The sequence below is a fragment of the Vidua chalybeata genome, chromosome 8, assembly GCF_026979565.1.
Source record: "Vidua chalybeata isolate OUT-0048 chromosome 8, bVidCha1 merged haplotype, whole genome shotgun sequence".
Classification (NCBI taxonomy): Eukaryota; Metazoa; Chordata; class Aves; order Passeriformes; family Viduidae; genus Vidua; species Vidua chalybeata.
The window spans coordinates 12495269-12521144 of NC_071537.1; the positions used below are offsets into that span (position 1 = coordinate 12495269).

The 25876-nt window shown below is 43.0% G+C and overlaps 1 protein-coding gene across 2 annotated transcripts; it reads right to left on the bottom strand.

Annotated features, from left to right (window-relative positions):
* Window positions 1–1591: 1591 nt before the first annotated feature.
* On the bottom strand, window positions 1592–25774 carry PDCD11 (programmed cell death 11). 2 transcript variants are annotated; one of them, XM_053949154.1, is made up of 36 exons: window positions 25523–25774; window positions 24620–24728; window positions 23930–24067; window positions 23581–23748; window positions 22810–22971; window positions 22100–22223; window positions 21606–21787; window positions 20969–21076; window positions 20392–20598; window positions 19946–20070; window positions 19271–19331; window positions 18464–18610; window positions 18091–18342; window positions 17130–17273; window positions 16227–16427; window positions 15503–15673; window positions 14894–15110; window positions 13972–14112; window positions 12899–13014; window positions 12207–12727; window positions 11638–11700; window positions 11075–11183; window positions 10468–10557; window positions 10039–10141; window positions 9348–9525; window positions 8637–8693; window positions 7751–7873; window positions 7342–7464; window positions 6973–7168; window positions 6424–6546; window positions 5950–6090; window positions 4625–4875; window positions 3813–3981; window positions 3389–3542; window positions 2665–2830; window positions 1592–2006 (listed from the first exon to the last, which is right to left on the bottom strand). In XM_053949154.1, the coding sequence occupies exons 2-36, from the start codon at window positions 24719–24721 to the stop codon at window positions 1835–1837; spliced, it is 5505 nt and encodes a 1834-aa protein (XP_053805129.1). In that variant the 5' UTR covers window positions 24722–24728; window positions 25523–25774; the 3' UTR covers window positions 1592–1834. The 2 variants fall into 2 exon arrangements, with proteins under 2 accessions (XP_053805129.1, XP_053805128.1); XM_053949153.1 differs by having other exon boundaries at window positions 24620–24733.
* Between the last annotated feature and the right edge of the window lie 102 nt (window positions 25775–25876).

Sequence of the window (25876 nt, forward strand, 5' to 3'; positions counted from 1 at the left end):
CATTACACGCAGAAATTTGTTTGCAATTGCAGAGATTTGTTTTTTCTCCTCTCTGCCACCCTGAGCGTGGTCTCCACTGAGACAGCCCTAGGCTTCTGCCTCTCCTGGCACATCAGCACCCTCAGGAATATATCCCTGTTGTTCCTGTCACCCACTGTCCCCCAGTGACAATGCTGAGATGAGGAACATTAACCCAGATGGTTTTATACACAAGCACAAGCAGCCAGGTTAGATTTTTCACTGAAATGCCAAGAGCAAAATTGAGCCACCCATCTTCCTGGCATGCTGGATCACACAAGCTGAGCTCACACCCCCTACTTTTCCTCCAAAGACCAACAATAATCCCATCACAGAACAACCCACAGGTCACAGCTCCCAGCAGCAAGATGGGTTCAAACCAGGCTTCTCCAGTACAGAGAATTACACACAGGTCTTTCACTTCTCCTGCCTACTACAGACACTATAATGGCCCCAGTAGTGAAGAAAAAACAATACCTCTGAGCGATCTTGGTTTCTATTGCAACGCTTAATTACATGTTCTATTATGCAACTAATTAAACCAAAAGAGCGAGCCACCATCATTGAAGCTGTGTTCTTTAAAAAAAACAGCAGTTGCTACTGGATGTTGCAGTCAGCCTCCTCCACTACAAGACCATTAAGCAAAATCTGAGTACAGCACCCTGCTCTCCCTGGGGGCAAGAAGTGAAATTACTTGTTTCTGGATCCCAAAGGACTTGGGAATGAAATAAATGCTGAATCATCCAGCCTTGCCAAGAATGGGCATTCACAGAGGCAGAAGAGCTGGGTCCTGCACAGCTCTGGTTTTGAGTTTAGAGTACCTACAATGAGTAAGACTCTTCAAGTTTGGTATTTCAAAGTTGGGCTTCTACTCACTAGGGTCTACACAGGATAATCACATCTGTTTGCATACCCCGTTTTCCCCTTCCTCGAGTTCTTCCTCTGTAAAACATGGGGCTGATCATATCTACATCTCAGTGGAAAGTGAGAGGAATACAGAATTGTAAGGATATGGACCATAAGGCACTGACATCAGTGGCAGCTTTTTTAAGTACTCAAATACCTGGCTTTTTCCAAGCAGAAGGTTACATTGAGATGTTTTTTTCAGCACAGAAAAAACACTTTTTTCTTTGACTTCAGTGATTTCTCTTAAGAGATAATGACTACCGAAAATCACTATTTTTTCTGTCATCAATCCCTAGCAACTTGTTACAACAGATGGTTACTCAGAGATGTTGTGAAGTCTCCATTCTTGGGGAAATCAAAACCAAACTGGGAGTGTACCTGAGCAACCTAGTCTTGCTGACCCCTGCTTTGAGCAGGAGCTTGAAGATCATTATCAAGAGGTTCCTTCCACTTCAACTATGCCACAATCCAGTGTTGCTCTGCCAATTTCTAGAGCACAAAGGCACCTGAGATAAATCTTTTGAAGTGTTAATTCATCCAAAAGACAAGAATCTTCTCTGCCATCTTAACAGTGAGAAAAATCAATTTGTAAGATGTTACTGTACTTAAAAGCAGTGTGTCATAACTGCAGCATTTCCCCAGGAAAGTAAAACAGGTACAGCTGATGTTTCTTTTGATTATAAAACAGTCTATATTTAAAAACATGTCATCAACAGACCAGGATTATTTGTAACTTCTGGACAAAGCTGCAAACATTTATCAAATCTTTTCATTTGATTGTTTGTTCTTTCCAAGCTGGCTTGGTCACAGACCAATACTCTCCAGAATGTCACTGTCCACAGAAGTCCACACTTCTCAGTTCCCACACTGCATGGAAAGCCAAGTCTCTCTGCTTTCACTTGCACCACACTTAGGTGTCAGCAAGGGAACTCTTGGTCTCCACGTACTCAAGTGCTGCTCTTTTAACAGCCAGGACACTTTCTGCTGTCCCAAATTTCTTCTCATAATCCAGGTAGCGTTTGAAGAAGAATTTCATCTTCTTTGGTGCCAAGCTCAGGTGTATGACTCTCTCAAAGATGTCTCTGCAAGAAACCAAAGTGATTCAAATCACTGTGTTTGTGACAGCACTCAATACAAGCCTGTACCCTGTCTTTTAACGAAGAGCAGAAAGTCTGGGGAAACATTCAGGGGAAATTGCTGCAAAGTGCTGGTGCTTGAAGAAAGAGATTCCTGACAATTGGCCAAAATCTCTAAGCAGAAGCCTTCTAGTTGCTTGCAGAACATTAAGGCTGCTGGTCAACCTAAACAAAGATCTAGACACTGCACTGGACCATGGATTCATTAAGTGGATGTGGAAAAATACTTCCTTTTGTCACCTCTCAGGAAAAGAAATGAAAAAATATGTTTTTACACTACAAGATACAAAGATTGATTATTCAAGATTGATCTCACCCTTCAGATACAAGCAATCCCTGCAGAGGGTCAGGTGAACCTCAGTGCAAAGCCTCCAGTTTCTGTCATGCAGGCCAGAACTTACAAGTCAGTTCCCCTCTGCCCTATGGAACTCTTTGGGGTCTCCTCAGTCCCAGCAAGGATAAGCACTTCCACACACCCCAGTTTTATGAAAAAAAATCCCTTCTGCTGTGCTGTGGGAAGCCCTATACAACCTCATAATGCAGGGTACCTCTGCTCTTTTCAGGTGTGTTCTGCCCCTTCCCAGCCTGCTGCACCACAACTCACCGTACTTCCTTCTGGCTGCCATGCTTGATCATGATGTCCATGTAGATGGACCAAATGTCCGTCCGCTTGGGATAGCTGCTGAGGATGCTCTCAAAGAGGGCCTTGGCATGTTCTGTGTCCCCAGAATGGAACTCCAGCTGTGCAAACCTTGAAATGACATCCACATCTGGAAAAAGTCGTGACATGTTAGGGTATCACAGCAACTCTCTCTCATGTGATCAAACACGAGTGAGAATTACACAGAACAGAGGCAGGCACAGGGACAGCACCATCTCTACCCAGAGACAAAAGGCTCTGTTGTAAAGAGGCTCTGGACTAAGGTGGGATCAAAGTGGGAGACAGAAGGGTCACAGTTCACTTCCCATTTCAGCTCTCTGCAGGAGAGAGAGGTGTATTTTTATATTCATAACATCTTATGCAGCACCCATGGGCAGCCCCAGAAACCTGGGCTTAGAGACCAAGTGAACTTTTCTAGAGGCCTGTAAAACTCAAAACTGCCTTTGATTTGGGTGCTTTGCTTTTGCGCATCACAGCAATTTCTATTTGGTGCCTTTAGCAGAGGTGCATTTAGCAGTGACATCCAGCTGGAAAGTCGCCCTCCCCTGAGAGTCAGCTGGCTGCACTTTTCACTTATTACTAATGCTGTCACAGGCAGATATCAGAGAGCAGCCCATCCCCTGTATATGTTAAGGTCCACAAAAAGGCTGGGGCAGAGCGATCTTACGTTCTTTAGTGGGCAGAGCCTTGAGAGCACGCTCCAGAAGCCGGTGTGTAGCCTCAGCCTGGCCTTGCTTCAGGAGGAAAGAGGCGTATTTCAGCCACACGGATTTCTCCTGACGAAAACGCTTCAGCATTGTGTGGTACAATTCTTCTGCTTGCTGGAAGGACAGAGTTGGGTTAGTTCACACATTCACAACAAAGCCTTGTAGGTTTAAGACTCTTATTCTTAGGCTGAGTGTCTCTGAACACTTATGACATAAAAGCAAGCATCAGTGCATCTTTGCCCACTGTCAATCATAGCCATTAATTCCAGTTAAGATCAGGACAGACCCAACATCTGACAGCTGGAAGCTTACACAGCCAGCATTTGCAGTTTACTGGCATGCCTGAATGGGATACATGCCAGGGATCTACTTGCACTGTCTTACCTTGTACTTCTCAGAACTGGCATAGATGTCACACAGATGCTGGAAGACTTTCAGAGGTTCATTGTATTGAACTGCTCTCTCAAAGACCTTCATCAGTGTCTCCTCAGTACCATACATGTTCTCCAAGTTCAGCAGAGCTACCCAGACATTCAGCTTCTCCTGTTCTTCCCTTAAAGCAGATGTGAACAAGAATATTCAGCCTTTTGCCCGTCTTCACCAGGTTTTTGCAAACTACCCTACAAAGACTCACTGACTTGTAGCAGGCCTCCAGGACAAGAAACAGGACATACTGCTCCTTGAAACACCATTTTTGAAATAGAGCACAGCAGTTGATTCACACTACAGTCTTTATCATTGTTGTTTGTAATTTAAAAACCAGAAGGTTGAGTCAAGAAATCACAATATACTTAACCATGCAGTAGAGATGATTTAAGGTACAGCCCTATGGCAAAAACAAAAGGAGTTTCACTGTTTGTTTCATGTTTTGATTCAAAGACATCACTGACAGCATTATGCTCTTCCAAACACTTCTGACTGCCCAGAAGAACATCTGTGCACTCAGTGACACATTCAGGAGCTCCGGAGCTAATGACCTGCAGCAGGTCAGCTGTGGGCCAGTGGTGGTGACTCAAGCCAGACCTTCAAAGGGCCAGCTGACAGTTGCTACCATTTAATCCTTCTGAGCTCACTAAAACAGACTCTGTCACTCCACACACAAAAACTCACACTGATACTACCAGTCTTGTTCCACCACAACTACCCCAATCATGATTTATTCTTTGGGGCAAAGAAAAGCAGAGCTCCATCATTACCTGAAACTGATTGTTTTAAGTGCTCTCTCTGCCACAGCTCTGGCCTTCTCAATCTCTGTAGCCTGGAGGTGGAAAGCCATGTACTGCAGCCAGAGGATGGAGCTGTTGGGACTGCCCAGCACCAGGCGGTCGAAGTCATCTGCTGACTGGGGCTGCCGACTGGGGTCCATTAGAGCCGCCTCTACTTTACAAAGCTCCTTCTCCTTCTTCTGCTTCTCCAGCTCCTTCTCCTTCTTTGTTCGTTTCTTTAGCTGAAAGAGCAGAACAGGAGGACTGAGGAAGGGTAGGCACTTCATGGGAAAATAGGCAGGTCCAGCTAAAGCACAGCTAGACCTCAGTATGTCCAAGGCTAAGTAGTTTCCACAGGAAGAGATGAGGCCAACTGTTTAAAAGAGGATAAAAACGATACACACCCCCTACCCCTTTTTACACAGTTCACACCTCAAAGAGCAGCAGTACATGAAATCCCTTTTTTTTCAAAATGGAATTCATTGAGGGACCAAATATTTTGCTAGGTCTGACACTCCAACTGCAGGATCCACACTTCGCCCTTCCTTCTCATTCTTCCATCTTTGCCCTCCAGGCCAGTACCCATCATCACCCTCCTTCACTCTGTAAAAATCCAACACAATTTCTCCCCATGTACAACTGGGGCATGTTGCTGGATCACTAGGGTTACTCAGGTCTAAATTTGGAACCCACAGTGCCATAGTTCTCTGCCTTGTTACCTTGGGCAATAAAGCATCAGCCATGCATTGCCTTTACAGAGGGGAGTTTTGAGGGACAGGGGAAATCCTGAAGAGCAAACATGAAAGGAGTTCATGAGCTTGTTTCTGATTTTGCTGAACTGCTCTCACTGGAAAACCCTTCTAAAGGTTATAGCATAAAAGAAGATTGGTTTTTGGTGCTTTTTGGTGTTTTACTAAATAAGAGCACTATAACTTGAAAGGTTTTTCATCTCCAGGTTTTTCTGTAAATTTATGACACTCAGGAAAGTAAAAAACAGAGCAGACATTGAATAAAGAAGGTTTTTGTTCATGAAAACATGTTTGACTCTAAATACTTTTTTTTTAACATGTCAACATGAGAAAACCTGGTTTTCATGCAGCAATGCTAAAATTAGGCCTTTTCTCCTCTACTTCAGAGGTACCTGCTGCTAAAGTCAGTGTTCAAAATAGCTGAACAAGTTCTGTGTCAGCTGTTCAAGATGTTCCCCCTTGGGTTAAAAGGCTTTGCTACAGGACAGACAGACATGCAAATACCAAAACATCACATTACAGCCACTCTGTGGTGTCTCCTGTGCAGACAATACAATTACACAGTACCTTGGACTGCATATCCTCCTCCTCCTCGCTCTCTGAGCTCTCTTCCTTCTGATCCAGCACAGGTATATCCACTGCATTGTCTTCTTCCCAGGTGAAGCCCATGGAAACTTGCAGCCTGGGAGCTTCACCAGGCTTCCTTATCTGTTCAGAGGAAGACAGAAAATGCCCTGGGTTTTAATTAATTTTTTTTTAACTAGGGATCAGACAACTGCTCTTTGCTTGTGGCATCTCTCCATATTCAGTGCTATTGACTTCTTGTACTTGCAAACAGCCCATCACAAAAACATTAACTCTGTGACCAGCTCTGCTGTAATTTAAATTCCATCCACTTCAAGCCATTTTCAGATGACACAAACACCAGCCTGTGTCACTCCTATCTGCAGCAGTATTACTTGTTGTCTTAAAATCAAACTGACACATATCAATAGGGCTAGAAGGCCATTTCAGGCTCAGAGTCTCCTCCAAACTTCTCACCGTAGATTTCTTTTTAGCTGCCTCTTCCTCCTGATCATCCTCTTCCTCCTCACGGTAATACACCTCAATTCCACTGTCATTTTCATCTGCTGGGCAGATCTTCCTCTTCTTTGGTTTTGCCTCCTGCAACAAGTGGAAATGAGTGGATGGTGGAGGGCAACAACTGTGATGATCTTAAAGGCAATTCTGATCACAAAGAAAGAGCCTGGCAGCAGAGAGAGGGCAATACCCTGGAACAGCATTCCCCACTACTCTCTCACCTAACAGAGACAATGGAGAATAAACCCACACCCACCTACACGGGGTGCAAAGACCAAAGGGACAGGAAACACAGCTGGGCTGTTACCTCAATTAGCTCCCACCAAAAAGGAAGTTTGTGATCTCTGTAATCTCCAGTGCAATTTAATCTTTTTTTTTTCTTTTTTTTTTTTTCTAGTCTGCGTAATTTCTCAGCCTCATCCTTCTGGGATAAGACTGGGATCTTCCCAGTCACTTCAGTATTTGAACCAACAACGTCCTTTAGCATATTCTGTGCAATCACACCCATACCTGACCACTTTCATCATTTCCTCTTCTCCTTTTTGTCTTCAGCTTAGGTTCTTCTCTTTTTTCCTCATCATCTGCCTCTCTTTTCTCTTCCTCTGCTCCATATTGTGGTAAGCCTAGGGATTCAGGCAAGATACTTGGCATCCCAGTGTCCTCAGGTAGGAGAGAGAGCTCAATATGTTTTTCTTTTCTATTTACCCTGTGGTGCATTGCCAGGAGTAGCAGGAGAGAAGAATAAGAAAAAAAATCAGAGCATTTACAATGACTGCAAGGATCTGAACTTCTTTCAAACCTTCCTGTCTTTTATCCTCCCTTTTTCCATCCTCTCCTCTCTTCCAATTCATAGCCCCTTTTAAAGAACATTAGACCTACCCAAGTACTTTGGCAGTGAGCAGCTTTCCTTCAGGCAGGTACTTTTCATATAAGGAATGCTTCTGTACAAAGTATGGGGAAATATTCTGGAACAGGATTCGGCCCAGGAGAGAAGTGGACAATCTGAAAACAGGAAGAAAACCAAAAATAAATATTCTACAGCAGGAGGAAAGAAAAATAAAGCGCATTGTGGCACCACCAGTTCTAAAAAGTGTCTCACTAACTTTCCCAACTTTAATTTCACAGGCTCAAGACAGCATCCATGACATCTTGATTCTCAAGAGTAAATTCATTTTGCGACCTCACGTTATGCCAGAGACCATCCCCAAACAAGATTCCACAATTGCACACTTAAAAGAAGTTCTCCAAGACACATCACTTGCCAGAATAATTTTCTCAGGTTACTCACCCAAAGAATACACCTGATGGAGTGATTGACTTGACATAGCCTCTCACTAGCTGGCCTTTTTTAATATCCTTAATACTTGTTATTTCAATATCCTCCACTTTGCTGTTTATCTTTCGATTTAGCCTAAAAGAAAAGAGAAGTTAGAAATTAAAGCACTCATCTGAATAATTCACATTCTGCTCTGGATAGCAGAAAATAGATCAGTATTAACAACAGCTAGTACTCCCTGGAAACCATATTGGATCAGAGACACCCTTCAGTTTATTGGAATGTACTAATGGAATACCTGCATCTCTGCCAAGCTCTACCTAGCATTAGGGAATCCACATGCTGCTGCAAACAAAGCAAAACACATCAGCCTGGCTTTCTCTGACACTAAGAAAACAAGAGTGAAATGCTGTCTGAAATTTTGCACAGCATTTGCTTGGTGTTGTCCCCACTTATTTCTAAGATACTTAATTCCGCACTTTTGTTCCATAAGGAAGACAAATCAAGAGGCTCAGTTTTAAGAGACATTTAGGGCTAAGTCTATTATTTAATCAAAGCTATTAAAATGCAGCTGAACATTGAAACATAACATGTTTGTATTGCAAATTCAGTGGTAGAACTTTCTTCCCAAATAAGCAAACTAAAAAGATAAGAAACTGTGACAAACAGAAATTAAATCTGAACTTGAGCAGCTTTATGTTAAGTGTCAGACCCTTCAATGTTTGCTGATTCACAGGAAAAAATCTTTCTGAAGTAGGAACAAGTATCACCCCTTTCAAAAATGCATTCCTTTTTCTTTTAGTACTTCTCACTAATCTTCCCAAACAAATCACAAGTGTATTTCATGATAATTTTTTTCACTAGTAGGAGATCAACAGACTAGAGGGATGACACATACCGGGACTGCCGGAGAGATAATTGGATTTTACCGTTCTCATTGGAGAGGACGTAGCACCTGCATGGCAGAGGATGGGGAGAAAACAGAAAGCTTTTTTACGTGCTAAAATAAGCCACAGGTGGAAAATAAATATTCACAGTAGCAGAAAAAGAAACAAAGCACTCTGCTCCTTCGAGAACTTTCTGTCTAATACAAACCAGCATGACACAATAGTTCATAAAACTAGATAAAGGACTTTTGAAACATGTCTACTTGATTTACTCAGTCTCTACTGCCAGTACAGATCAGTTAAAGATTGCTACACCTGAAATCACTTGGCCTGTTGCGCTCTCCAACATTCCCAACAAATACTTGAAGCAGGGAAATGTGATTGCTTGTGCATTACAAATGTAAAAACAACTCAATTGCCAAACAGCCCACAAAACCACTGCAGAGCTGGGATACCTGGCTACCCTTAGCCCCATCAGCACCTTAGCTAACAGAGTAGTTACTCTCAAAAAGACAGTCCACGAAGGCAGCTGAAAAGGGGCTTCTTCATAAATGGAAAATACAAGACTTTCACCCAAACATATATAAGGGAAGTCAGCATCACTTCTTAGCCCCAGACTGACCTTATAGTCTGGCACTACCTCAAGGCAGTGAAAAGCCTGTCACCACAGGGGATATTTCTAAGCCTTGCAGATTGAAGGAACAAGGAAGACAATTACTGACCTGACAATCTTGCCAACTTTGAAGTTCCCCAGAGGATCCTCTGTGTAAGTATCATTCAGGTGAAAGATGCTGACTTTGCCAGTCTTCCCACCTGGCAGCGCAATGGTCAAGCCAACGTGTGGAGTCACCTTTGTTACCATGCCTACAGAGATGGTGTCCTGCTCCAGTGACTGAATTCCTGGAAAAGGTGGAGGGAAAGGGCTTCACAATACTTCAAAATATGAAGCAAGAGGTAGTAAGTTCATGTAGCTAATTTTAGTTGCCAATCACATATCAAACCCACAAACTTTTGGTAAGGTGCAGTCTATGCAATCTCTGTTCACAGCCATGCTTGCCTTGGTAGCCCAGACGAGGTCCCTTAGTTGCACAATTCCAATATCAAGAGTAACTGACAAATGTTGATAAATGTACCACCTCATGTCTGAGATTAGAAGGGAATATGTTCAGAAGGGCTCAGAGAAAGGCTTCAGTCTTGAGACACTAGAAAAGTGATTCTTTATTCTAGAGGTCTGACCTCACTTGTCTTAGATGCTGCTACATCTAGGTCAGAGTCCCAGGGGTTAGTTCTGCTCTACAGGGAGGTACAGCTTGGCTCTGGAGTGTAACATCTTCACCTGAGGGGTCAATTCAGGCCCAACTCTGAGTAAAGCATCACATGTAGTGGGGTCCTGCCGTTAAGGCTCCACAATACCTGTGAGTGACAAGCAGAGGTTTGTTTCAGTGGCATCTGTTCCAGTCACTGTAGCTGATATTGCCTGACCATTTTTAAAACTCTTTTCTGGATGTTTTAAGACCTGAAATAAAAGACATATTTACACTTATTTCAAGAAAAGAAGCTTTGCACAACTCTGACAGTGTTTCCCCTATGAACCTTTACACTTCCTATAAACATCTTTGATGTGCAGTTGACTGATAGCTCAACACTGCTTCAATGGCTCTGCTATCCTGAGCTGAACTAGCTACAGGCACAGTACTTGCTTGTCAGCAAGGGGCAGCAATGCCTAAAGGGCAGAGCTGGTTTATGAGTTCACACAGACGCCAGAAGTGTCTGCAGCCATTACTTGTGGCCAAGCATATGGAAAAAAAAAGACTGTGTAGCTCACTAGCAACAGCCTCTTACCTTGGTGTTCAGAGACAGCAGCAGGTGAGGAACTCTTCCTCGAATGTCAGGGGCGACTTCTACCTCCAGCCAGTTTTTGAGCATGTTATACTAAAAAGACACCAAACAACCAGAGAAGACAGTGTGATACCTTGGGGAAAGAAAAAAATATCTTCCCTGGCAGAAAATTTTCACTAATTTTCAAGGCTAAAAAGACCCAGTCCAGCCTTGGCTTCTGCTTGGCATTTTTGCTTGGCATCAAGCAAAAATGGTGGTTTGGATTCTGTTCTTACAAGCACAACACTGCTGTGGTTCACAGGCAACTGCACACAGGGGATCATCAGCGAGTGTACTTTGTGCTGGTGGCATACTCAAAGGCCATTTTACTAGAGCCTGCTGGCAACAAACAGGCATGTCAAAGAGGACAAGTCAGTCTGACTCCACCAAGTACCGAAAATTTTTGTTTCCTTCCTCTACCTTCCCTGCAAGACACTGCATTTGCCATGGGCCACTCTCACAGTTGATGAGGACCATAGTCTTCAATATTTAGGTCTGAGCTAAGGCCCCCCGAGGTCACGCCCACTTGCTGCCTCCCCCAGCACACTTCCTAAGAAGACTCTGATCTCACCTTCTTTACAAAACAGGTGACTGTCTGTCCAACATTGTAGAGTCCAAGTTGCTTGAGGGAACTTTCTTCTTTAAGGTTCAGCATTGCTGTGAATTCCCCTTCTTTTTCACTGTTTGCAAAAGAAGAGGACCATCAGTAAAACAGCTTTGGTCCTAAAGATGAAGATGGAAGTTAGAAACCCAGGGGAATGTGGTGAGCTAGTACTACTGTGACAATGCCTTTCACCCCTCCCCACCTGCATTTTTTCTGCCAGGAATTAATTCTTCCCTGATCATAAGAGGAAATCTTTCTGACAGGAATAGACACGACAGAGTCCAGATTGGCAGAACCTGAAGCCAAAAGGACATTCAAAGGAAATTATGTGCTAGGAAAGCACTGTGATATCTAACACAGCTATAGGACCCAAGTTAGTGTGAAAGAGAGTAAGAGGCCTTGCCTCACTGCATACACGTAGAGGTCCTTGCTCATGGCCAGCTCCTTCATGAATGAAAGGTACAAGGGATGGGACATCCAAGGATAGAAGGTCTGTAAAGCTGTGCAGACAGCACAGAGGCAACGCTTACCTTGGTCGAATGCTGAGCTCTGGAATGGATTGTGTGAAGTGTGGATGGGTGATTGGCAGGCACCTAAAGAAAAAGGATCAAAGTTTCTCATGATCTCCCCAGGTCCCAGTCATTCAAATTTAATGCCTCTGCACTGGCAAAAAAAAAAAAAAAAAAAAACCAAGTGCAAGCCCTCTAAAACTACAAGAGCCTTCCAGTTCCAGTTCTTCCTATGTTACTATTCCAGTAACAATTAGGTAACCAAAACATCCCACCAAATTTAGTCCCTTGTGCCTGTATTTAGGGCTTCCACTGGATCTTAAGAGTTTAGACATCTTTTTTTCTTGCAAGCTATATTCAACATAAAAATATTTTTATTCAAATTAAAGTGACACAGGTAGAAAGCTAATTTACTGAAAGTTGGATCCAAGATAGAATATAATTGCAGATTTCTTCAGGCCTACACTACTCCAGCAAAGGCAGCTGTAACAGCATCTGCTGAAAGAGGTCCTAGATGACCTGAATTGAAACACAAACTGTTTCATCCTTTGCATTCCTCCAGAAACAATACCATGTACATGTTTTCCCACCTGTGAGTATTCACATCTCTGCCTCCAATGACTCGAGCAGTCACTTTCTGTCCGGCTTTCAGAGTAGAAGTTGGAAAGGAGCCTATGGGCACTTCATCCAGAATCCGGGATGCATGGATTGAACCTGTCAGCTTGTCATCAATAGCAACAGTGACGTGGGTCGGTTTGATGGATTTAACGGTACCAGTAACAACATCTCCCGGGGACAGCGAGTGTTTCACAGCAGGAAGCATCTCCTCTAATGCCGTCTCTGACTCGTTCCGCACCCTTACAAAAACATTCTTCTTGGCTGGGCCCTGTACTGCTAACAAGACTCCGTGGTTGTTCTCCTTCACTGTTTTTAAGGTGGCAGAGATTTTTTGTCCCACCCTCAGTTTTTCTGAGTCAAAGCGGAAGGTGTCATTGAAGTGGCAGGCGATGGGGACAGCTGCCAGCTGGCCTGTTTCCAGCAGAGACACGATGGCAAAGTGCTCTGTGATGTGCTGCACCACCACAGAGTGCTGGGAGTTCTCTCGGAGCCGCTAGACAGAAATGGACAGATAGAGTGACTTCTCCTGCTGAGATTTGGATTCTCTCCACTCTACCTCCCACAGTTCTAAAAGAGGAAACAGCTCGCCTTGAAATTTATTAATCGCCTACAGTTTGCCAGACAACCAGAAAGACACAAACCCAAAAACTGAACACACACTCACTCGCTTGGGTCTTTGCTTTAAGAGTTCTTCCCGAAGAGAAACATACACTTCAGATGTGAGGGCATCCACATGAAGAACCAATGCCTTCCTTTTCTCACCAGGAGCAATATTTTTGTCTACAAATGAGAATAAGGAGATTACATCCTGATGACAATGAAGAATTCGGAGCAACTGTGATAGTGCTACATGACAAACATGAAAGGTTTAATTCCTGAAGACCAAAGACTGCTTAATTACTACTGTATCTAAACCAAATTAGTACCAAACATATAATAAGTCTATTTAAGAACAGATTCTCCCAACATTACTGGCAATGAGAAAAAAAAAGAGAGTTTTGTATTTGGAAAATGTCTGATCTTTCTTGGAAAAACTAAGTTGATTTTATGAAGACACAACTCTTAAATAATAAGAAAAGGCTGACTAAAAACAAGGTCAAGATAATATAAAATTATTTTCCTAACATTTGCACAAAACTGTCATCAGTCTATCTGTTGCTAAGGAAAAGAAAATAAACTCTTCTGACACAGAAATGCTGGGGTTATTACTTCTGCTCAAGTTAGAGGTTTATCTTGCTGTCACTGGCTTATTCATTACTTCAGCAAGTGTATGTTTGGTTTTGCACAATATAACACCCTTCTTTAATTTTTGAATTGGAAAATTACGGTCCTGTTCTAATTATGGTCCTGTTGATTTTTCAATGGAAAAATTGATGGCAGTTGCAGATAGGTATTCCTCAGAGTATGCTATTTCTAAAGGAAGAAGGAAAAAACCAAGAAAGCTGGAGCTGGTATTCATACTTGTCTATATACAGTATGGTTCAGCTAAGGATCTCTGAGCACAAACTAGATGCCCAAAATGTAAGACAAGATTAACAGAGGCAAAGGGGGTTTATATCATATTTTCTGAATCACACAAATGGGCCAGCAAGACATTGGGAAACTTAACTACTCTTCAAGGCCATCCCTACTCTGATCAGACTTCTCCCTATTAGTTCCTCATCAGCAGAATCCATTTTGGGAGAGGTTTCAAAGTACAAGACTGAAAACTAACATAAGCAAAGGAAAGACCCTCACCTCCCAAATGGTAGCGGGTGGCAGTTACAGTCAAGCCTGTGACAGAGCTGCCACTGAACAGTGCTGAGCCATCCTCCCTCACATCCTGCACGACCAGATGCATCCTCTTTCCAGGCACCAACTCACAAATGCTGGGCTCTCCTAAATAAAGAGAAGAAAAAGTGGGAAATCAGTTTTACTTATGTTGTTTCTTCACAAAACAAAGAGAATCCTTCACATTTACTCAGTGGTAGAGGAAGCATTAATCTACCTTCATAAGGGAAAATAAAGTCTAGGTTCCTGAATCCGTAGAAATTGAATCCGTAGAAAGTGAATTCTAAGAGTTAATCGAAGTGGAATCCCTTTTGTGACCTTAAGGACCTAATAATTTTGAGAGAATATTTTCCCATCTTATACAAACACTGGCACCCAGCATTGCATATGGAAAAAAGTGAAAGCAAAACAGTTTAACACCAGAAGCACAGAACAGACTTGTCACCTCACAATTACAGGAAACAAACATTAAAAAGTACCAGAAGAATCTAAAAAGACAAAGTCAGAATTTGATAAAAACACTTGAAAAACAGCATGTGAGAAAACTCCTGCAGGAGGACCTACAGTGCATGTAGGTAAATCTATTTGAACAAACTCATCCTCATGTGTTTGGGTTATCACAAGCACTTGACTCAAAATCAATGCAAGATGCTTAGGAGACTTCAATGAATAGAGTAATTTCTTTGGCTTGTTCCAGCTGTACTTACAAAAAGCCTCTTGTCAATAGCAGACACTGCACACACATCCTTTTTCTAATAAGCTACTTTGGGAAGTGAAGTCTTTGTTTGAACGGAACTTTCTTTCACTTAAATGTTTTTCTTTTCTTGTTCCTCTAGACCACCTTTTTTTTTGACCTGATACCCTTTAGCAGAACATTTACAATCTTTACCTCTTCTCAACAAGTCCCTGATTTCTTTCAGCTCCTTGAAATATTGATTCAGGAGGGCAAAGCTCTCTGCAGCAGAATCTCCTGAGCTGCACTCAGACACCTTCAGATTGAGGAGCACACGTTGCTTCTCCTCATCAATGCTCATCACCTTTGCAATCACAGTCTGTCCCACCACAAAGTGGTCCTTGGTGTCTGTCACAAACTTGTCACTCATGCTCTGTGCAAAGGAAACAGAGGGCGAGGTTACTGAGCACAGCTGGCACTGATCAACCACCCAGAGAGCTGTTCAGAAGGGTATGAGTTACGAATTCATGTAAATGCATAAGAGAAATTAACAAAGACTAAGAAAAGCCCATCAATTAAAATGAATTACTGAGGTCACATGAAATCCTTGCTGAAGCTTAAGCTCACTTGAATGAAGTGCTTCGTTTATTTTTGGAAGTGATTTAAAAGGCAAACCTAAACCCTTTTAGCCTGCAGCAGGAAGCTGTGCAAATGCAGGGCCTGCAGCCCAGTTGCTCCCTCCCTGTTATTGTACCTTTGCTAAAACCATGTTTCAAGCAGCCTGATCACACACATGCTGCTTACTGAAGTGGAGGCACTGCTTACCACTTTAGGTGCCAGTCCTGTAATACCAAAAGGGAACTCCACAAACACTCCAAAGGGCATCACATTCCTCACATAACCAGTCAACAGCATCCCAGGCTGTATTTCAGAGAAGCTTCTTACAACTTGCTCCTCCTGTACAGCAGAAATCACTGCAGACTTTCTGCTCAAAATCTGAACAACCAGTTAAGAAAAATGGGAGAAGATGAATGAAAGCAGCACGATGCCAAGCAAATCACTCAGTGCTGCTAACCATTGGGCTAAAGCACTTGCTACAAGTTAGAGAGTACAGAAGTGCTAAATACTGTAATTCCAATTTCTGTCTTGGTCTCCCTACACAAAAATTTAGCAACTCATGTCTCTTAAACTGCTCAGCATTAAAGATGCATGCTTCACAGTAGCAGAAATATCAACTTCTTAACAATTCAGTTCAGACTTTTGATATAAAAACAGCAAATTTTTTCCTAAGATTGTGATAAGTTTAACAGCCCAGAAGCTGGTTGGGAAAACAAGTCATCTCACAACCTAGCTCTAAAGAGATTCTAGCCCCAGCTGAGCCTCACTTCTAGAACAAATTATAATGCTCCTGTAAAGTATCATTAGCATGACAGACACTTCCACTTCACACTAACTACAGTAATCTTATGTTGGTAGCAGATGCTCTGGAATCCTGAAAGATACCTCCTTCCCCACACTTTGTTTGCCTGGTTGAGATGGCAAAGGATACAATGTGCTCTCCCTTGTCACTTAGATACATAACTCTGGGTAGGACATCTCCCTCTTGAAGACAGTGCCATAGCAGCTTGGAGGTAGCAACAAAGTCAGAGAGGTGCAGCGTGGGGATCCAGGCTACCACATTGTCTTCATCTTCCAGGATGGAAACTTCTAACCCTTTATCTTTCTTCTTCAAGATTTTCACATCAACAATCTGAAAAGAGAACAAGTACAGTGATATAAAATTCCAAGTGTTTTTGAAGTCATCTCTTTTGATGCACAGGAGATGGGATGTGATACAATGTGCTGCAGGGGGTCTGACATTGCCTCCCAGCTATACACGAAAATCTTCACATCAACAGGGCCGAGGCAAAAAGCACGCCAACGCTGCAGGTAAAATAAAAACTAATTCTCAGCTCCCAGAGAAATAAAGAGCTGGAAACATTCTCTTGGTTGTGACTTTTCATTTATAGGGTGAAGGGAGTAATTTAATCAAGATTAGAACTGTCCTGTTCCTGCATTAGCAATATCTGCAGAGAGTTGGAAACCGTTTATTGCAAAAACAGAGAAACACTTCAAAACATTTCTCTAATTTTTTTTTCCAGGGAGTGACAGCAGCTGTTTTTGGAGCAAGAAAATCAGCAGCATCCAAAAAATAAAAAAAAAGAGGATTCAACCCTAGGAGTAGGAGTGCTAGTTGGTACCTCCAGAAGGACTCTCCTGGGACTCCTTTAATCCTGACCTCTGAAAACTGAGATACAATTTTTGATCCAGGAGGTCAACCACACAGTAAGAAATGCACATTTAATGCTAGTTCCTGATCACAGTGGTATCAATTTGGTATCAAAGTGATACCAAATCATATGGAAAATGAGTAGGAAAAGGCTAAAAAGGAATCAGCCACTGAATTCAATACCTCTCCCATTTGGTATTTCACTTCCTGTTTCTCCTTTGGAGTACATTTCCATTTGTCCTCAGGGCCAGGCTTGCTTGATAATCTGAAGGACAACAAGAGTCTTTCCTGCTGAGGCTCACATTTTAAGACCATTACTTTAAGAACCTGCAGAAAAAATAAAAGTATAAAACACAAGTTACATTCAGCTGACCCTCCTCAGTTTGCTACCACCTACAAAATAAGACAGGGACACACATACACAGTACACTTTTCTGTCACACCTGAGGATAGCAGGCCAGTGGCTGCTATCACAGACAACCACAGGCAAATGTCCTTCTGATCACGCAGAGGGAAAACAGAAGTACATAATCATTAAATGAGCTTGTGAAAGTGTGTACCATGTCTGTAGCAGAGTTGAGAATAAAATCCAGATCTCTAGATCTGCAGTCAGAAATTCTAACTAGAAAATTACCTTTCTCCTAAGCCAACCAAAAAGTAACAGGATTAAAGACAAAAAAAAGCACCAGAAAAAATAATGAAGACAGCTGAGATCTCTGTAACTTTGCTCACAACAAAAAAACAGAACTGTGAATAACACAGTTCCTAAATTGCCTGTAATTTGAAACCAACAGGATAACCAGAGTAACACTGAGGCAGAAAACATCATCCTTATGATTCTCTAGGTAAGAGTTTTAACTTTCTTAGGAGAAACAACAGCCCTGAACTCCAGACTTCTACTGAGAATCAAGTCACATGATCATGTTCTCCTGCAGAACAGAGAGAGCCTAGAAACAAAGGCAAGTCAGACATACCCAAAGAGGAACTGCCCTACCCTGTTTAAATGGAGCACAACTAAGTAATAAAGTGAAAGGACATAAACATTCCTGGTGTAGCTGGTTCCTCAGGAAAATCCACATTGAAGCCAACTGCACATTTCTCTTTCACATTAAAACACGTGGTACGGCAGAGGTACATTAATTACCTGGCCTTCATAGAAGACTTTTTCTGGACAAGATACAGATTCTGAGCCCAGCTCATTCTTGGGTACCAGACCTTTGACATCATTGTAGAATTTCACAATGCAGCCAAACTCCCTTGCACACACTACAAAGCCATGTGTGATCAGGCCTGGTTTTGCATCTTCATAATTTGAGAGGACTGGAAGCTTTGACTGGACAAGACTTTTCTTTAGAGTAAGGATCAGCTTCTTTCCTCCAGGATTGCACTCTAGCACCTACAAGAATGGAGTACAGAGGTTCAAAAAGCATGTCTGCCCTTGCCTGATCAATCCAGCTGCTAAATACTCAGAAGAGAAGAGTGAGAAGCAGCTGAAGACCCTGTCTGGCAGCTCTCACCCGACACTTGACTTCATCTCCTATGTTGTACTTCTTCTCAGGCTGCTTCAGGATCACATCAGAGAGATGGAGAGATGGCACAAGTCCTCTAATCCCATCAGCTACTTTCACCTGCATCCCAATGGGTTTTAGAGAGAGCACTTTGCCCTAGAACCCAAAATAGGGGAAAAATTGGTGAATTCAGTATGAAAAGCAGACTGTGGTCAGGTAGGAAACAGCCAAGACACTACAACACCTACAATCACCAAATCTAATCACATTCAAAAAAAAAGTAATCTTAGACCAAACTACATTCCACCCAACTAATCTGACCCGTTAATTTTGTATACTTCATAAGGTTGTTGTACAGCCTCTCTTCTTTAAGCATAGATTACTTCTACAAAATCCCTATTTGCCAGCAAACTAGAATTGTTTCCAGAGCCATATCCAATACAACCATGACTCAGACATAAAACTCAAAATGAGTAACTTTCTGCCCATCAGCTCATTGTGATTGTTTAACTGTGAACTTTGCAAGGCAAGTTTTCGTTTCTTTCGCTCAAGTCTTTCTAAAAGTGTACTTAGGGCCACAAATAAATGACTGACCATAGATAAAATTTTATTGCCTTTGCCACATCATGAATAAAAACATGAACAAAATGGGAAGAGTATTGCATTCCATTAATTAAGTCCTGCAAGACAAGGTTTTTCTCTTTTTCTTCTCACTAGTCTGGATCAGAAGTTGGACACACATATTAGGCAGAAGGAATGCACATTGGCAAGATCACTGTGTTAAGTATAACATGCTCTGGTCCTTCAGAAGCTCACCTGTACCACATCACCTGTGTGGATATCCTGGTATTGCAGAAATCGTGCTTCAATAATCTGGCTAGAGAAGAAACACAAAGAGACCAGTCAGTCATCTTGAAAGAAATCCAGGATAAGACAAGACAGTCCCATCTCTGATTTGTCCCAAATATCCATTATTGCTCACGTTCCCCAGTGTTCTACAACTCCAGAGCTGTGTTTTACTCCAACTGACCAATCTCCCAAAACAGCTCCTAGGACATAAAGTTCAGGGACGTTCACCAGACTCTCTTCCAGGTGACAGTCACACAGTTACGGCCTCATGAAAGGAGAGCCCATTATCTGCTTTGCTTAAAGCCACAAAGTTGGAAGTACTAAGAGGGACATTATAATACAAATGAGCTGCAAGATCAAGGCTCAATTTCTGGCTGAGCCACAGTCTTCTGACACAATCATGGCAGAACTAATTTAGCCTCCTTGTGCTTCAGCTCACCAACAATATGGATGGTGTCCCAATTCCACAGAGTATGGGGAATATGTGCAGGATGCCCAGACAACCTGATGTGCTACAACACAGGTACAAGTTAAAAACCCCAAATGGCAAGTTCCAGTCCAGCAAAGCAGTGTAATATTTTTCACTCTCAAACACCTTTCGAATTCTTCAACCAGTTTTCTGGAAGAGTCTTTCATACTCACTGCTTCAGAGATACAATACACATCTCATCCATCAGGCTGTAGTCAATGATCCGACATTTATGTTTGCAACCTTCTTTAAATGCCCCAGGTTTAAAGGATTTTCTGGTTTTTGAAAGATGCTTCAACTAGAAAAAAAGGAATTACAAGTGAGTATTTGGAAAGTAGAAGCACTGATGTGGGCCTTAGGTTGAAGTGGCAGCATCTGACAAATCTGTTCCTCTAACATTCTCTTTGTGCAGGTTTCACCAGCTCTTCCACAACAACCCTCCTACGTTTAAATTCAAACAAGGGGATATAACATTTGACAAACACCTCACATACTATCTTAATTTTACTGTATTGCCTCATAAAGAGGATAAAGGCAAAAAATAAAACCCTCTCCTAGCCCCCTTTCCCAGCAGGCTAAGATAGATATGGAGGACTTGCCTCGCCAGCCTGGCACTTACCCGTGCAAATGCAAGAGTGCCATCATCAAGCTCAAAGATGGCTCCAAACTGCTTGTAGAAGGCTTTCACCGTGGCCTCCTCCAGCACTGCCCCCATGCGCTGGCCGGGGAGCTGGCGCGGGGCTCCCCCGGCGTGCAGGAAGGGCGGGCGCAGCGTGAGCCGCACCGCCCTCGACGTGGGGTGGACAGACAGCACACAGGCCTTCACCTGGGAACACAGCGTGCTCATTGAACAAACAGGACAAAGGCACCTCACTCATGCTCGTAGACATTCTGCTTGGTACCTGAACTCTCTGTCCGCAGGCAAGCATTTTTTAACATTAGTAGCAGTATTGCTACTAAGACATCACTCACTTCTAACAGCTTCACCAAGGAGGGATTTTTGCTTTTGTCTGTTGTTTACAGACTAGGTATCAGTTTAAAAGTAGCTTAAAAGTAGCCACAATAGTAATTCAAGTAAAACATAAGAAAGAAGCTACAAGCCTTAAGATTTCAGAGATAATTCCACAGAAATGTTCGAGAAGGTAAGAGATGTTGTAAGCAAAATAACAGTTCCAAGCATCCTCCACCCTCCTTACCACTTGATCTGGAGAATAGCTCATGGATTTCTCTGGGTCTATGTGCATGAAATCCACAATGCCAGTGAAGTAAGACAGAAATGTCAGTTTCATCCCAAGTGGGGCCACCTAAGAAAAAGGAATGAAAAGATGCCAAAAAAATTTCCACATTCAGTTTTCATGCAGCACAGAGAGCAATTCACACATTTCAAAAAATAGCACTGTCAGAGTTAATCAACAAGCACATCACAAGAGATAGAAAAACTGCTAACGATTCTGCTTTGCACACTCTGTTGAAAAAACAATCCTTCCATTTTTTGATAATGCTGTGTGTATTCTAAAGACTACTGCTATCTTGTTGAATACTTTAGCAGTAAAGGCCAGAAAGCACAGAATTAATCCTGTTCTGCTTCAAACTCCATCAGCAGCTTCAGTCTGAAGCCTTTATACTCAGGGCATCACAACCAGAACTGAGATCAGACCTCAGGTGAATGCAGCGGAGGGAAGTGTCTAGCAGACTACGTTTGCTACTGCTAAGTAATTGAGAGCAACCAGAAATTTTCCAGGACATAAACTCTCATCTCTGCTTCACCTGTTTCCTGCCTTCAACAATGCTCAAAAGACCAACCCAACAAAAGAAACCCAAACCAGAGCTCACCTTCTGCACTCGAGCTTTCACCACCAGCCCTGGCAATAAATTAGAGAGTGCCCAGTTCTGTCGCTCTGTGGCAATGGATGCAGCCACCTCCGATCGATCGATGGACAAACAGACCACCCTGCCCTCATTCTTCACTTCCATAATGAGGCAGTTCAGGTTCTGACCTATTTTCAAGTCAGGCCCTACAAAGATAAGTCACAGCATAAAACCTCTACCAGGAACACTCAGTATTTCCTCCCACTCTTTCCAAAGCTTTTACAGAGTTCCCTCTCAATCTACATGAAGTTTACTGCCAGCAGGGCTTGGAACACAGTCTATAAGATCATGGGCTGAAACACAAAGGCTTGTTGCAGAGCAGCCACAAAACTGCTGTTTGCAGCAACCTTGACCCAATCCCACCAAGGTGCACTAACATCACAGGTAGAATAAACTCTAATCCCTGTCATTCTCCACCTCCATTTTAACCCATCAGATCCTCCTGCACTACTTCTTACCTTTCTTGACTGCTTTTATGTAATTTTTGGCTTTCTGATGAGGCAGGAAAGCATGAGTTCCAGTGACACCAATATCTATGAGGTAGCCATGGTCTTCCACACTCAACACAGAACCAGAGAGCAGCTGTTGGGAGGAAAGCACTGCAACTCAGCAATGTAATGAAACAGCTGGGTCTTCACAGAATGAGCATATAGTAAGAGATTCGCCACCCAAGTACTCCCTTGTTTTGTATGGACAGAGAACTCAGCTTTTCAGACCAGTAGCAAGAACACCACATTCTTTCTTATTACACAGCTCACCTAGCAGTAAGGTCTTAACTCTACCTTTATCTAGCTATTCACATAAGGAGCTCACTAACTAGTAGGAAAAGAATTGTGATGTTCAAAAATAGCAGGTGCATACAATCGTACAGCTGAAAACACAAAACAAACAACCAAGCACCTCTGCAAGCCATGTTATATATCACTCTCTGTAAAAATTAACAAAGAAACCTACTCAGAAAGAAATAATTAAATAACTTGGCCATATTGAAACAGAATAAAGTCAATTAATTTCACGAATGACAACCTGGAGACAAGAACTAAAGCCACCACTCTCCTCACAGGTCACTTCCATGGTGGAAGCAGCTCCACATTCTGCTCTGATCCCATGTAAGGACAAACTGAAATGCAAGAGCCCAGAGAGGCTGTGACAGACCCAGAAAACTTACCATGCCTGCTGTTAGTGCTGTAGAGTTCAGGCCCTTATTGACCTTCTTGGGGTCAATCGATAACTTGACGCTGCGACGTCCATCGTCACTCTTCTCAATGCTGGTCACAATGCACCTGACCAGTGTCCCTGGAGAAAACATGTCTGGGAGAGAATTCAGCTCCTGCCCAGCAACATGACCAACAGAGACACATAGAATTTTTACAATGTTAAATAACATAAGCCTAGAATTTGTTATTGAAGCAGATTTTGAAACACAAAATCCCATGAGAAAGTCCTGTTTCTCTGTCAACACTTCAGTAACAGGCAAGAAATGCCACAAACACCAGGATCTCAATAGAGAAGCAGGAATGACACTATGTCATGCCAGTAAGACTGAGAGGCTTTGCTTAAAAACACTGTGTGGGCTGGAGTCAGGAGACTGTAGCTGAGGAAACATCTACAGAGCGAACAGTGACCCTAACTTAGCCTCCCCATTCAGCAGGGAAAAACACCACCAGCAAAGGGGTAGTGCTAATCCCACATTCCGCTACACCTCGGGAAAACTTAGGCACCACTGACACCAGAGAGGCAGGGTAACTGATTACTTCATTTTATTTTTTTCTATCAGTCAGCTGTTACCAGGAAATTGCAAAGTTTGCTTGGAAAATCCAGTTCCAAACCAAGGCTAGTCAATGTCAGGCTCCTAAGCAAGACCTCAGGTTTGGTTCTGAAGTATTAACAACATTCTCTAGCTCCAAGCACAAATCACAGCCCCAGTCCCAGGTCTCACCTCCGGGACTTCTCCTTGGGCCACCTGCTTGGTCAGCAGTTTGCTGTAGGCATCGCTGATCTGCGTGACCGGCACAAACCCGGAGAGGCCGTTGGGCAAACTGATGGTGAGGTCGTAGTCACTGACCTCTTTTATACAGCCAAGGAGCAGCATCCCCTCACTGAGCGCCTGGAAAGCAGGAGAAATGGCATGCCACAGGTACCTTGGCAAGTCAGTGATAACGGGGGATAAGCAGATAAGTTTTGTACTGGATCACAGATGTATTTGGCAGGTTTAGGGAGGAAAAACATGCCATTTTTATGTACCCAGCAAAGAGAGGCACACAAAAATCAAAGATTTATGCACCAACCTCAATTGTGAGTGGTCCAATATTCATAACATTGTCTTTAACAGCAACTTTAACAGTTTTGTCTGCCTTGAACCTTTTCTGCTTTTCTTGATCCTTCTGGCTCCTTTTTCTTTTCTGGGATTTTTCTTCATGTTGAACCTAAAGCAGATTACAAGCACAGAAGGTTAAAAAATAAAAGTGGATAAAGAAACAAACTTTGCATTATGGCAGAACTCTGCTGATTAGACAAAAAAAGAGAACCATCTTGCTAACTGTCATCTGTCTACATGCATGTCTTCCAAAGTATCTCCTTTGGGCCGAGGCTGATCATTTATAAAGCTGAATCTTGGGAACAGAAAAGAGTGGTACAAGAGATGTGCACCACACTCTGCTAACAGAAAGACCAACTTAGTCTGCATCCAGTAACACCAGGCTCACCATGCAGCACCTCGGGATAAGATGCTTGTGGAAAGTTCAAAAGCTACAGCCTGATCAATAATTTTGACTGAACTTTCTCAGTCATCATATTCAAGAGGTAACAGATATCAGGGATCTTTCAGAGATCAGGAGGATCGTGGATGTCAGCAGACATTTATTTTTGGGAGTCCCTTCTGTAGTTTACTGTAGAAGTAACAGGTAGAGAGGGTTGCAGTCAAATTCTGACAGTGGAAGAGCTCTGAGAAGTTAATCAAGAACATGCAAACAACATACATCAAACAAATTGTCCCGCTCTGACTTTGGCTTGGGTGTTTTTCCCTCTGCAGGTTTCCTCTGGATGCCCCCACGAGGAAAGTTTTCTTCCACGGATGCCATGATTGCACTGCTCTGGGACAAATGACAAAGCAGAAATGAAATATACAGTTACTGTGCTTGTTCCTCACAAATACTGAGGTGACATGAGTGAACTACCCCCAAAATAAGAAAGACTTTGGATGGCTGCTCTAGCTAGTCAGTGACAAAACAGAAATTCACATTCAAATGGATTTATTTAACACTTGACTACAATGAAGTGTTGCAATGGTCTACCTAAATATGCACATACATAACATTTTTTTACATTATACTTTTTTGCACAGTTCCATTGAAGTATTACAGTATTAATTTTAATCAGTCATCAAGGAGAAAGCTGTGAGCAAAACACTAGATAAGCTTGGCCTGCATATTTACTTTTTGAACACTACTTATTAATTACTTATGATTAATATAACTTGCTACCTCTTTGTCTAAGCCGTAAGTATATGTACATAAAATAGGTGTTTAACCTTACTATTTCAATCAATAAACAACACCTTGCTTATTAAGCCACAATTCACTATTAATAAATAATAGTAGTTGCTACTACTATATTATTATTGCTTATGGTGTTTATACCATTACTTACACCATTTCTTATTATTAGCCAACAGTACTTCTACAAAAAACAGCGCTGAAACCCTATGCTGTCAAACTTGAGGCAACCTGTTAGACATACAAAACTTCTTTAAATGGAAAGCACATGATAAAGAGAAAGCCGTCAAGGCACGCTTCACCTCAGGGCTCGCTAAGGAACACACACACCTCCCACGGCCGGCACCCGAGCCGGCTCCGCTGGAGCGGGCAGGGCTGGCACCTTACCTGCCCGGGGCCGCTGCCAGGGGGAAGAGCGGGAGCGGTATGTTTCCCGGGATGGGGATCGGGATGGTTCTCGGGAGCGGGATCGGGAGCAGGATCGGGATCAGGCTCGGGATGGGGATCAGGCTCGGGATGGGGATCGGGATCGGGATGGTTCCCGGGAGCGGGATCGGGAGCAGGATCAGGATCAGGCTCGGGATGGGGATCGGGATCGGGATGGTTCCCGGGAGCGGGAGGCGCACGCGGCGCCGGGCGGAAGCGGCGCGCGGGGCTGAGGGCAAAGGGCGGCCGGAAGTGGCGCAGCCGCGCCTCACCCACCCAGCGGGGAGGGGGCGGGGCCAGGCCGCGCCCCGGGGG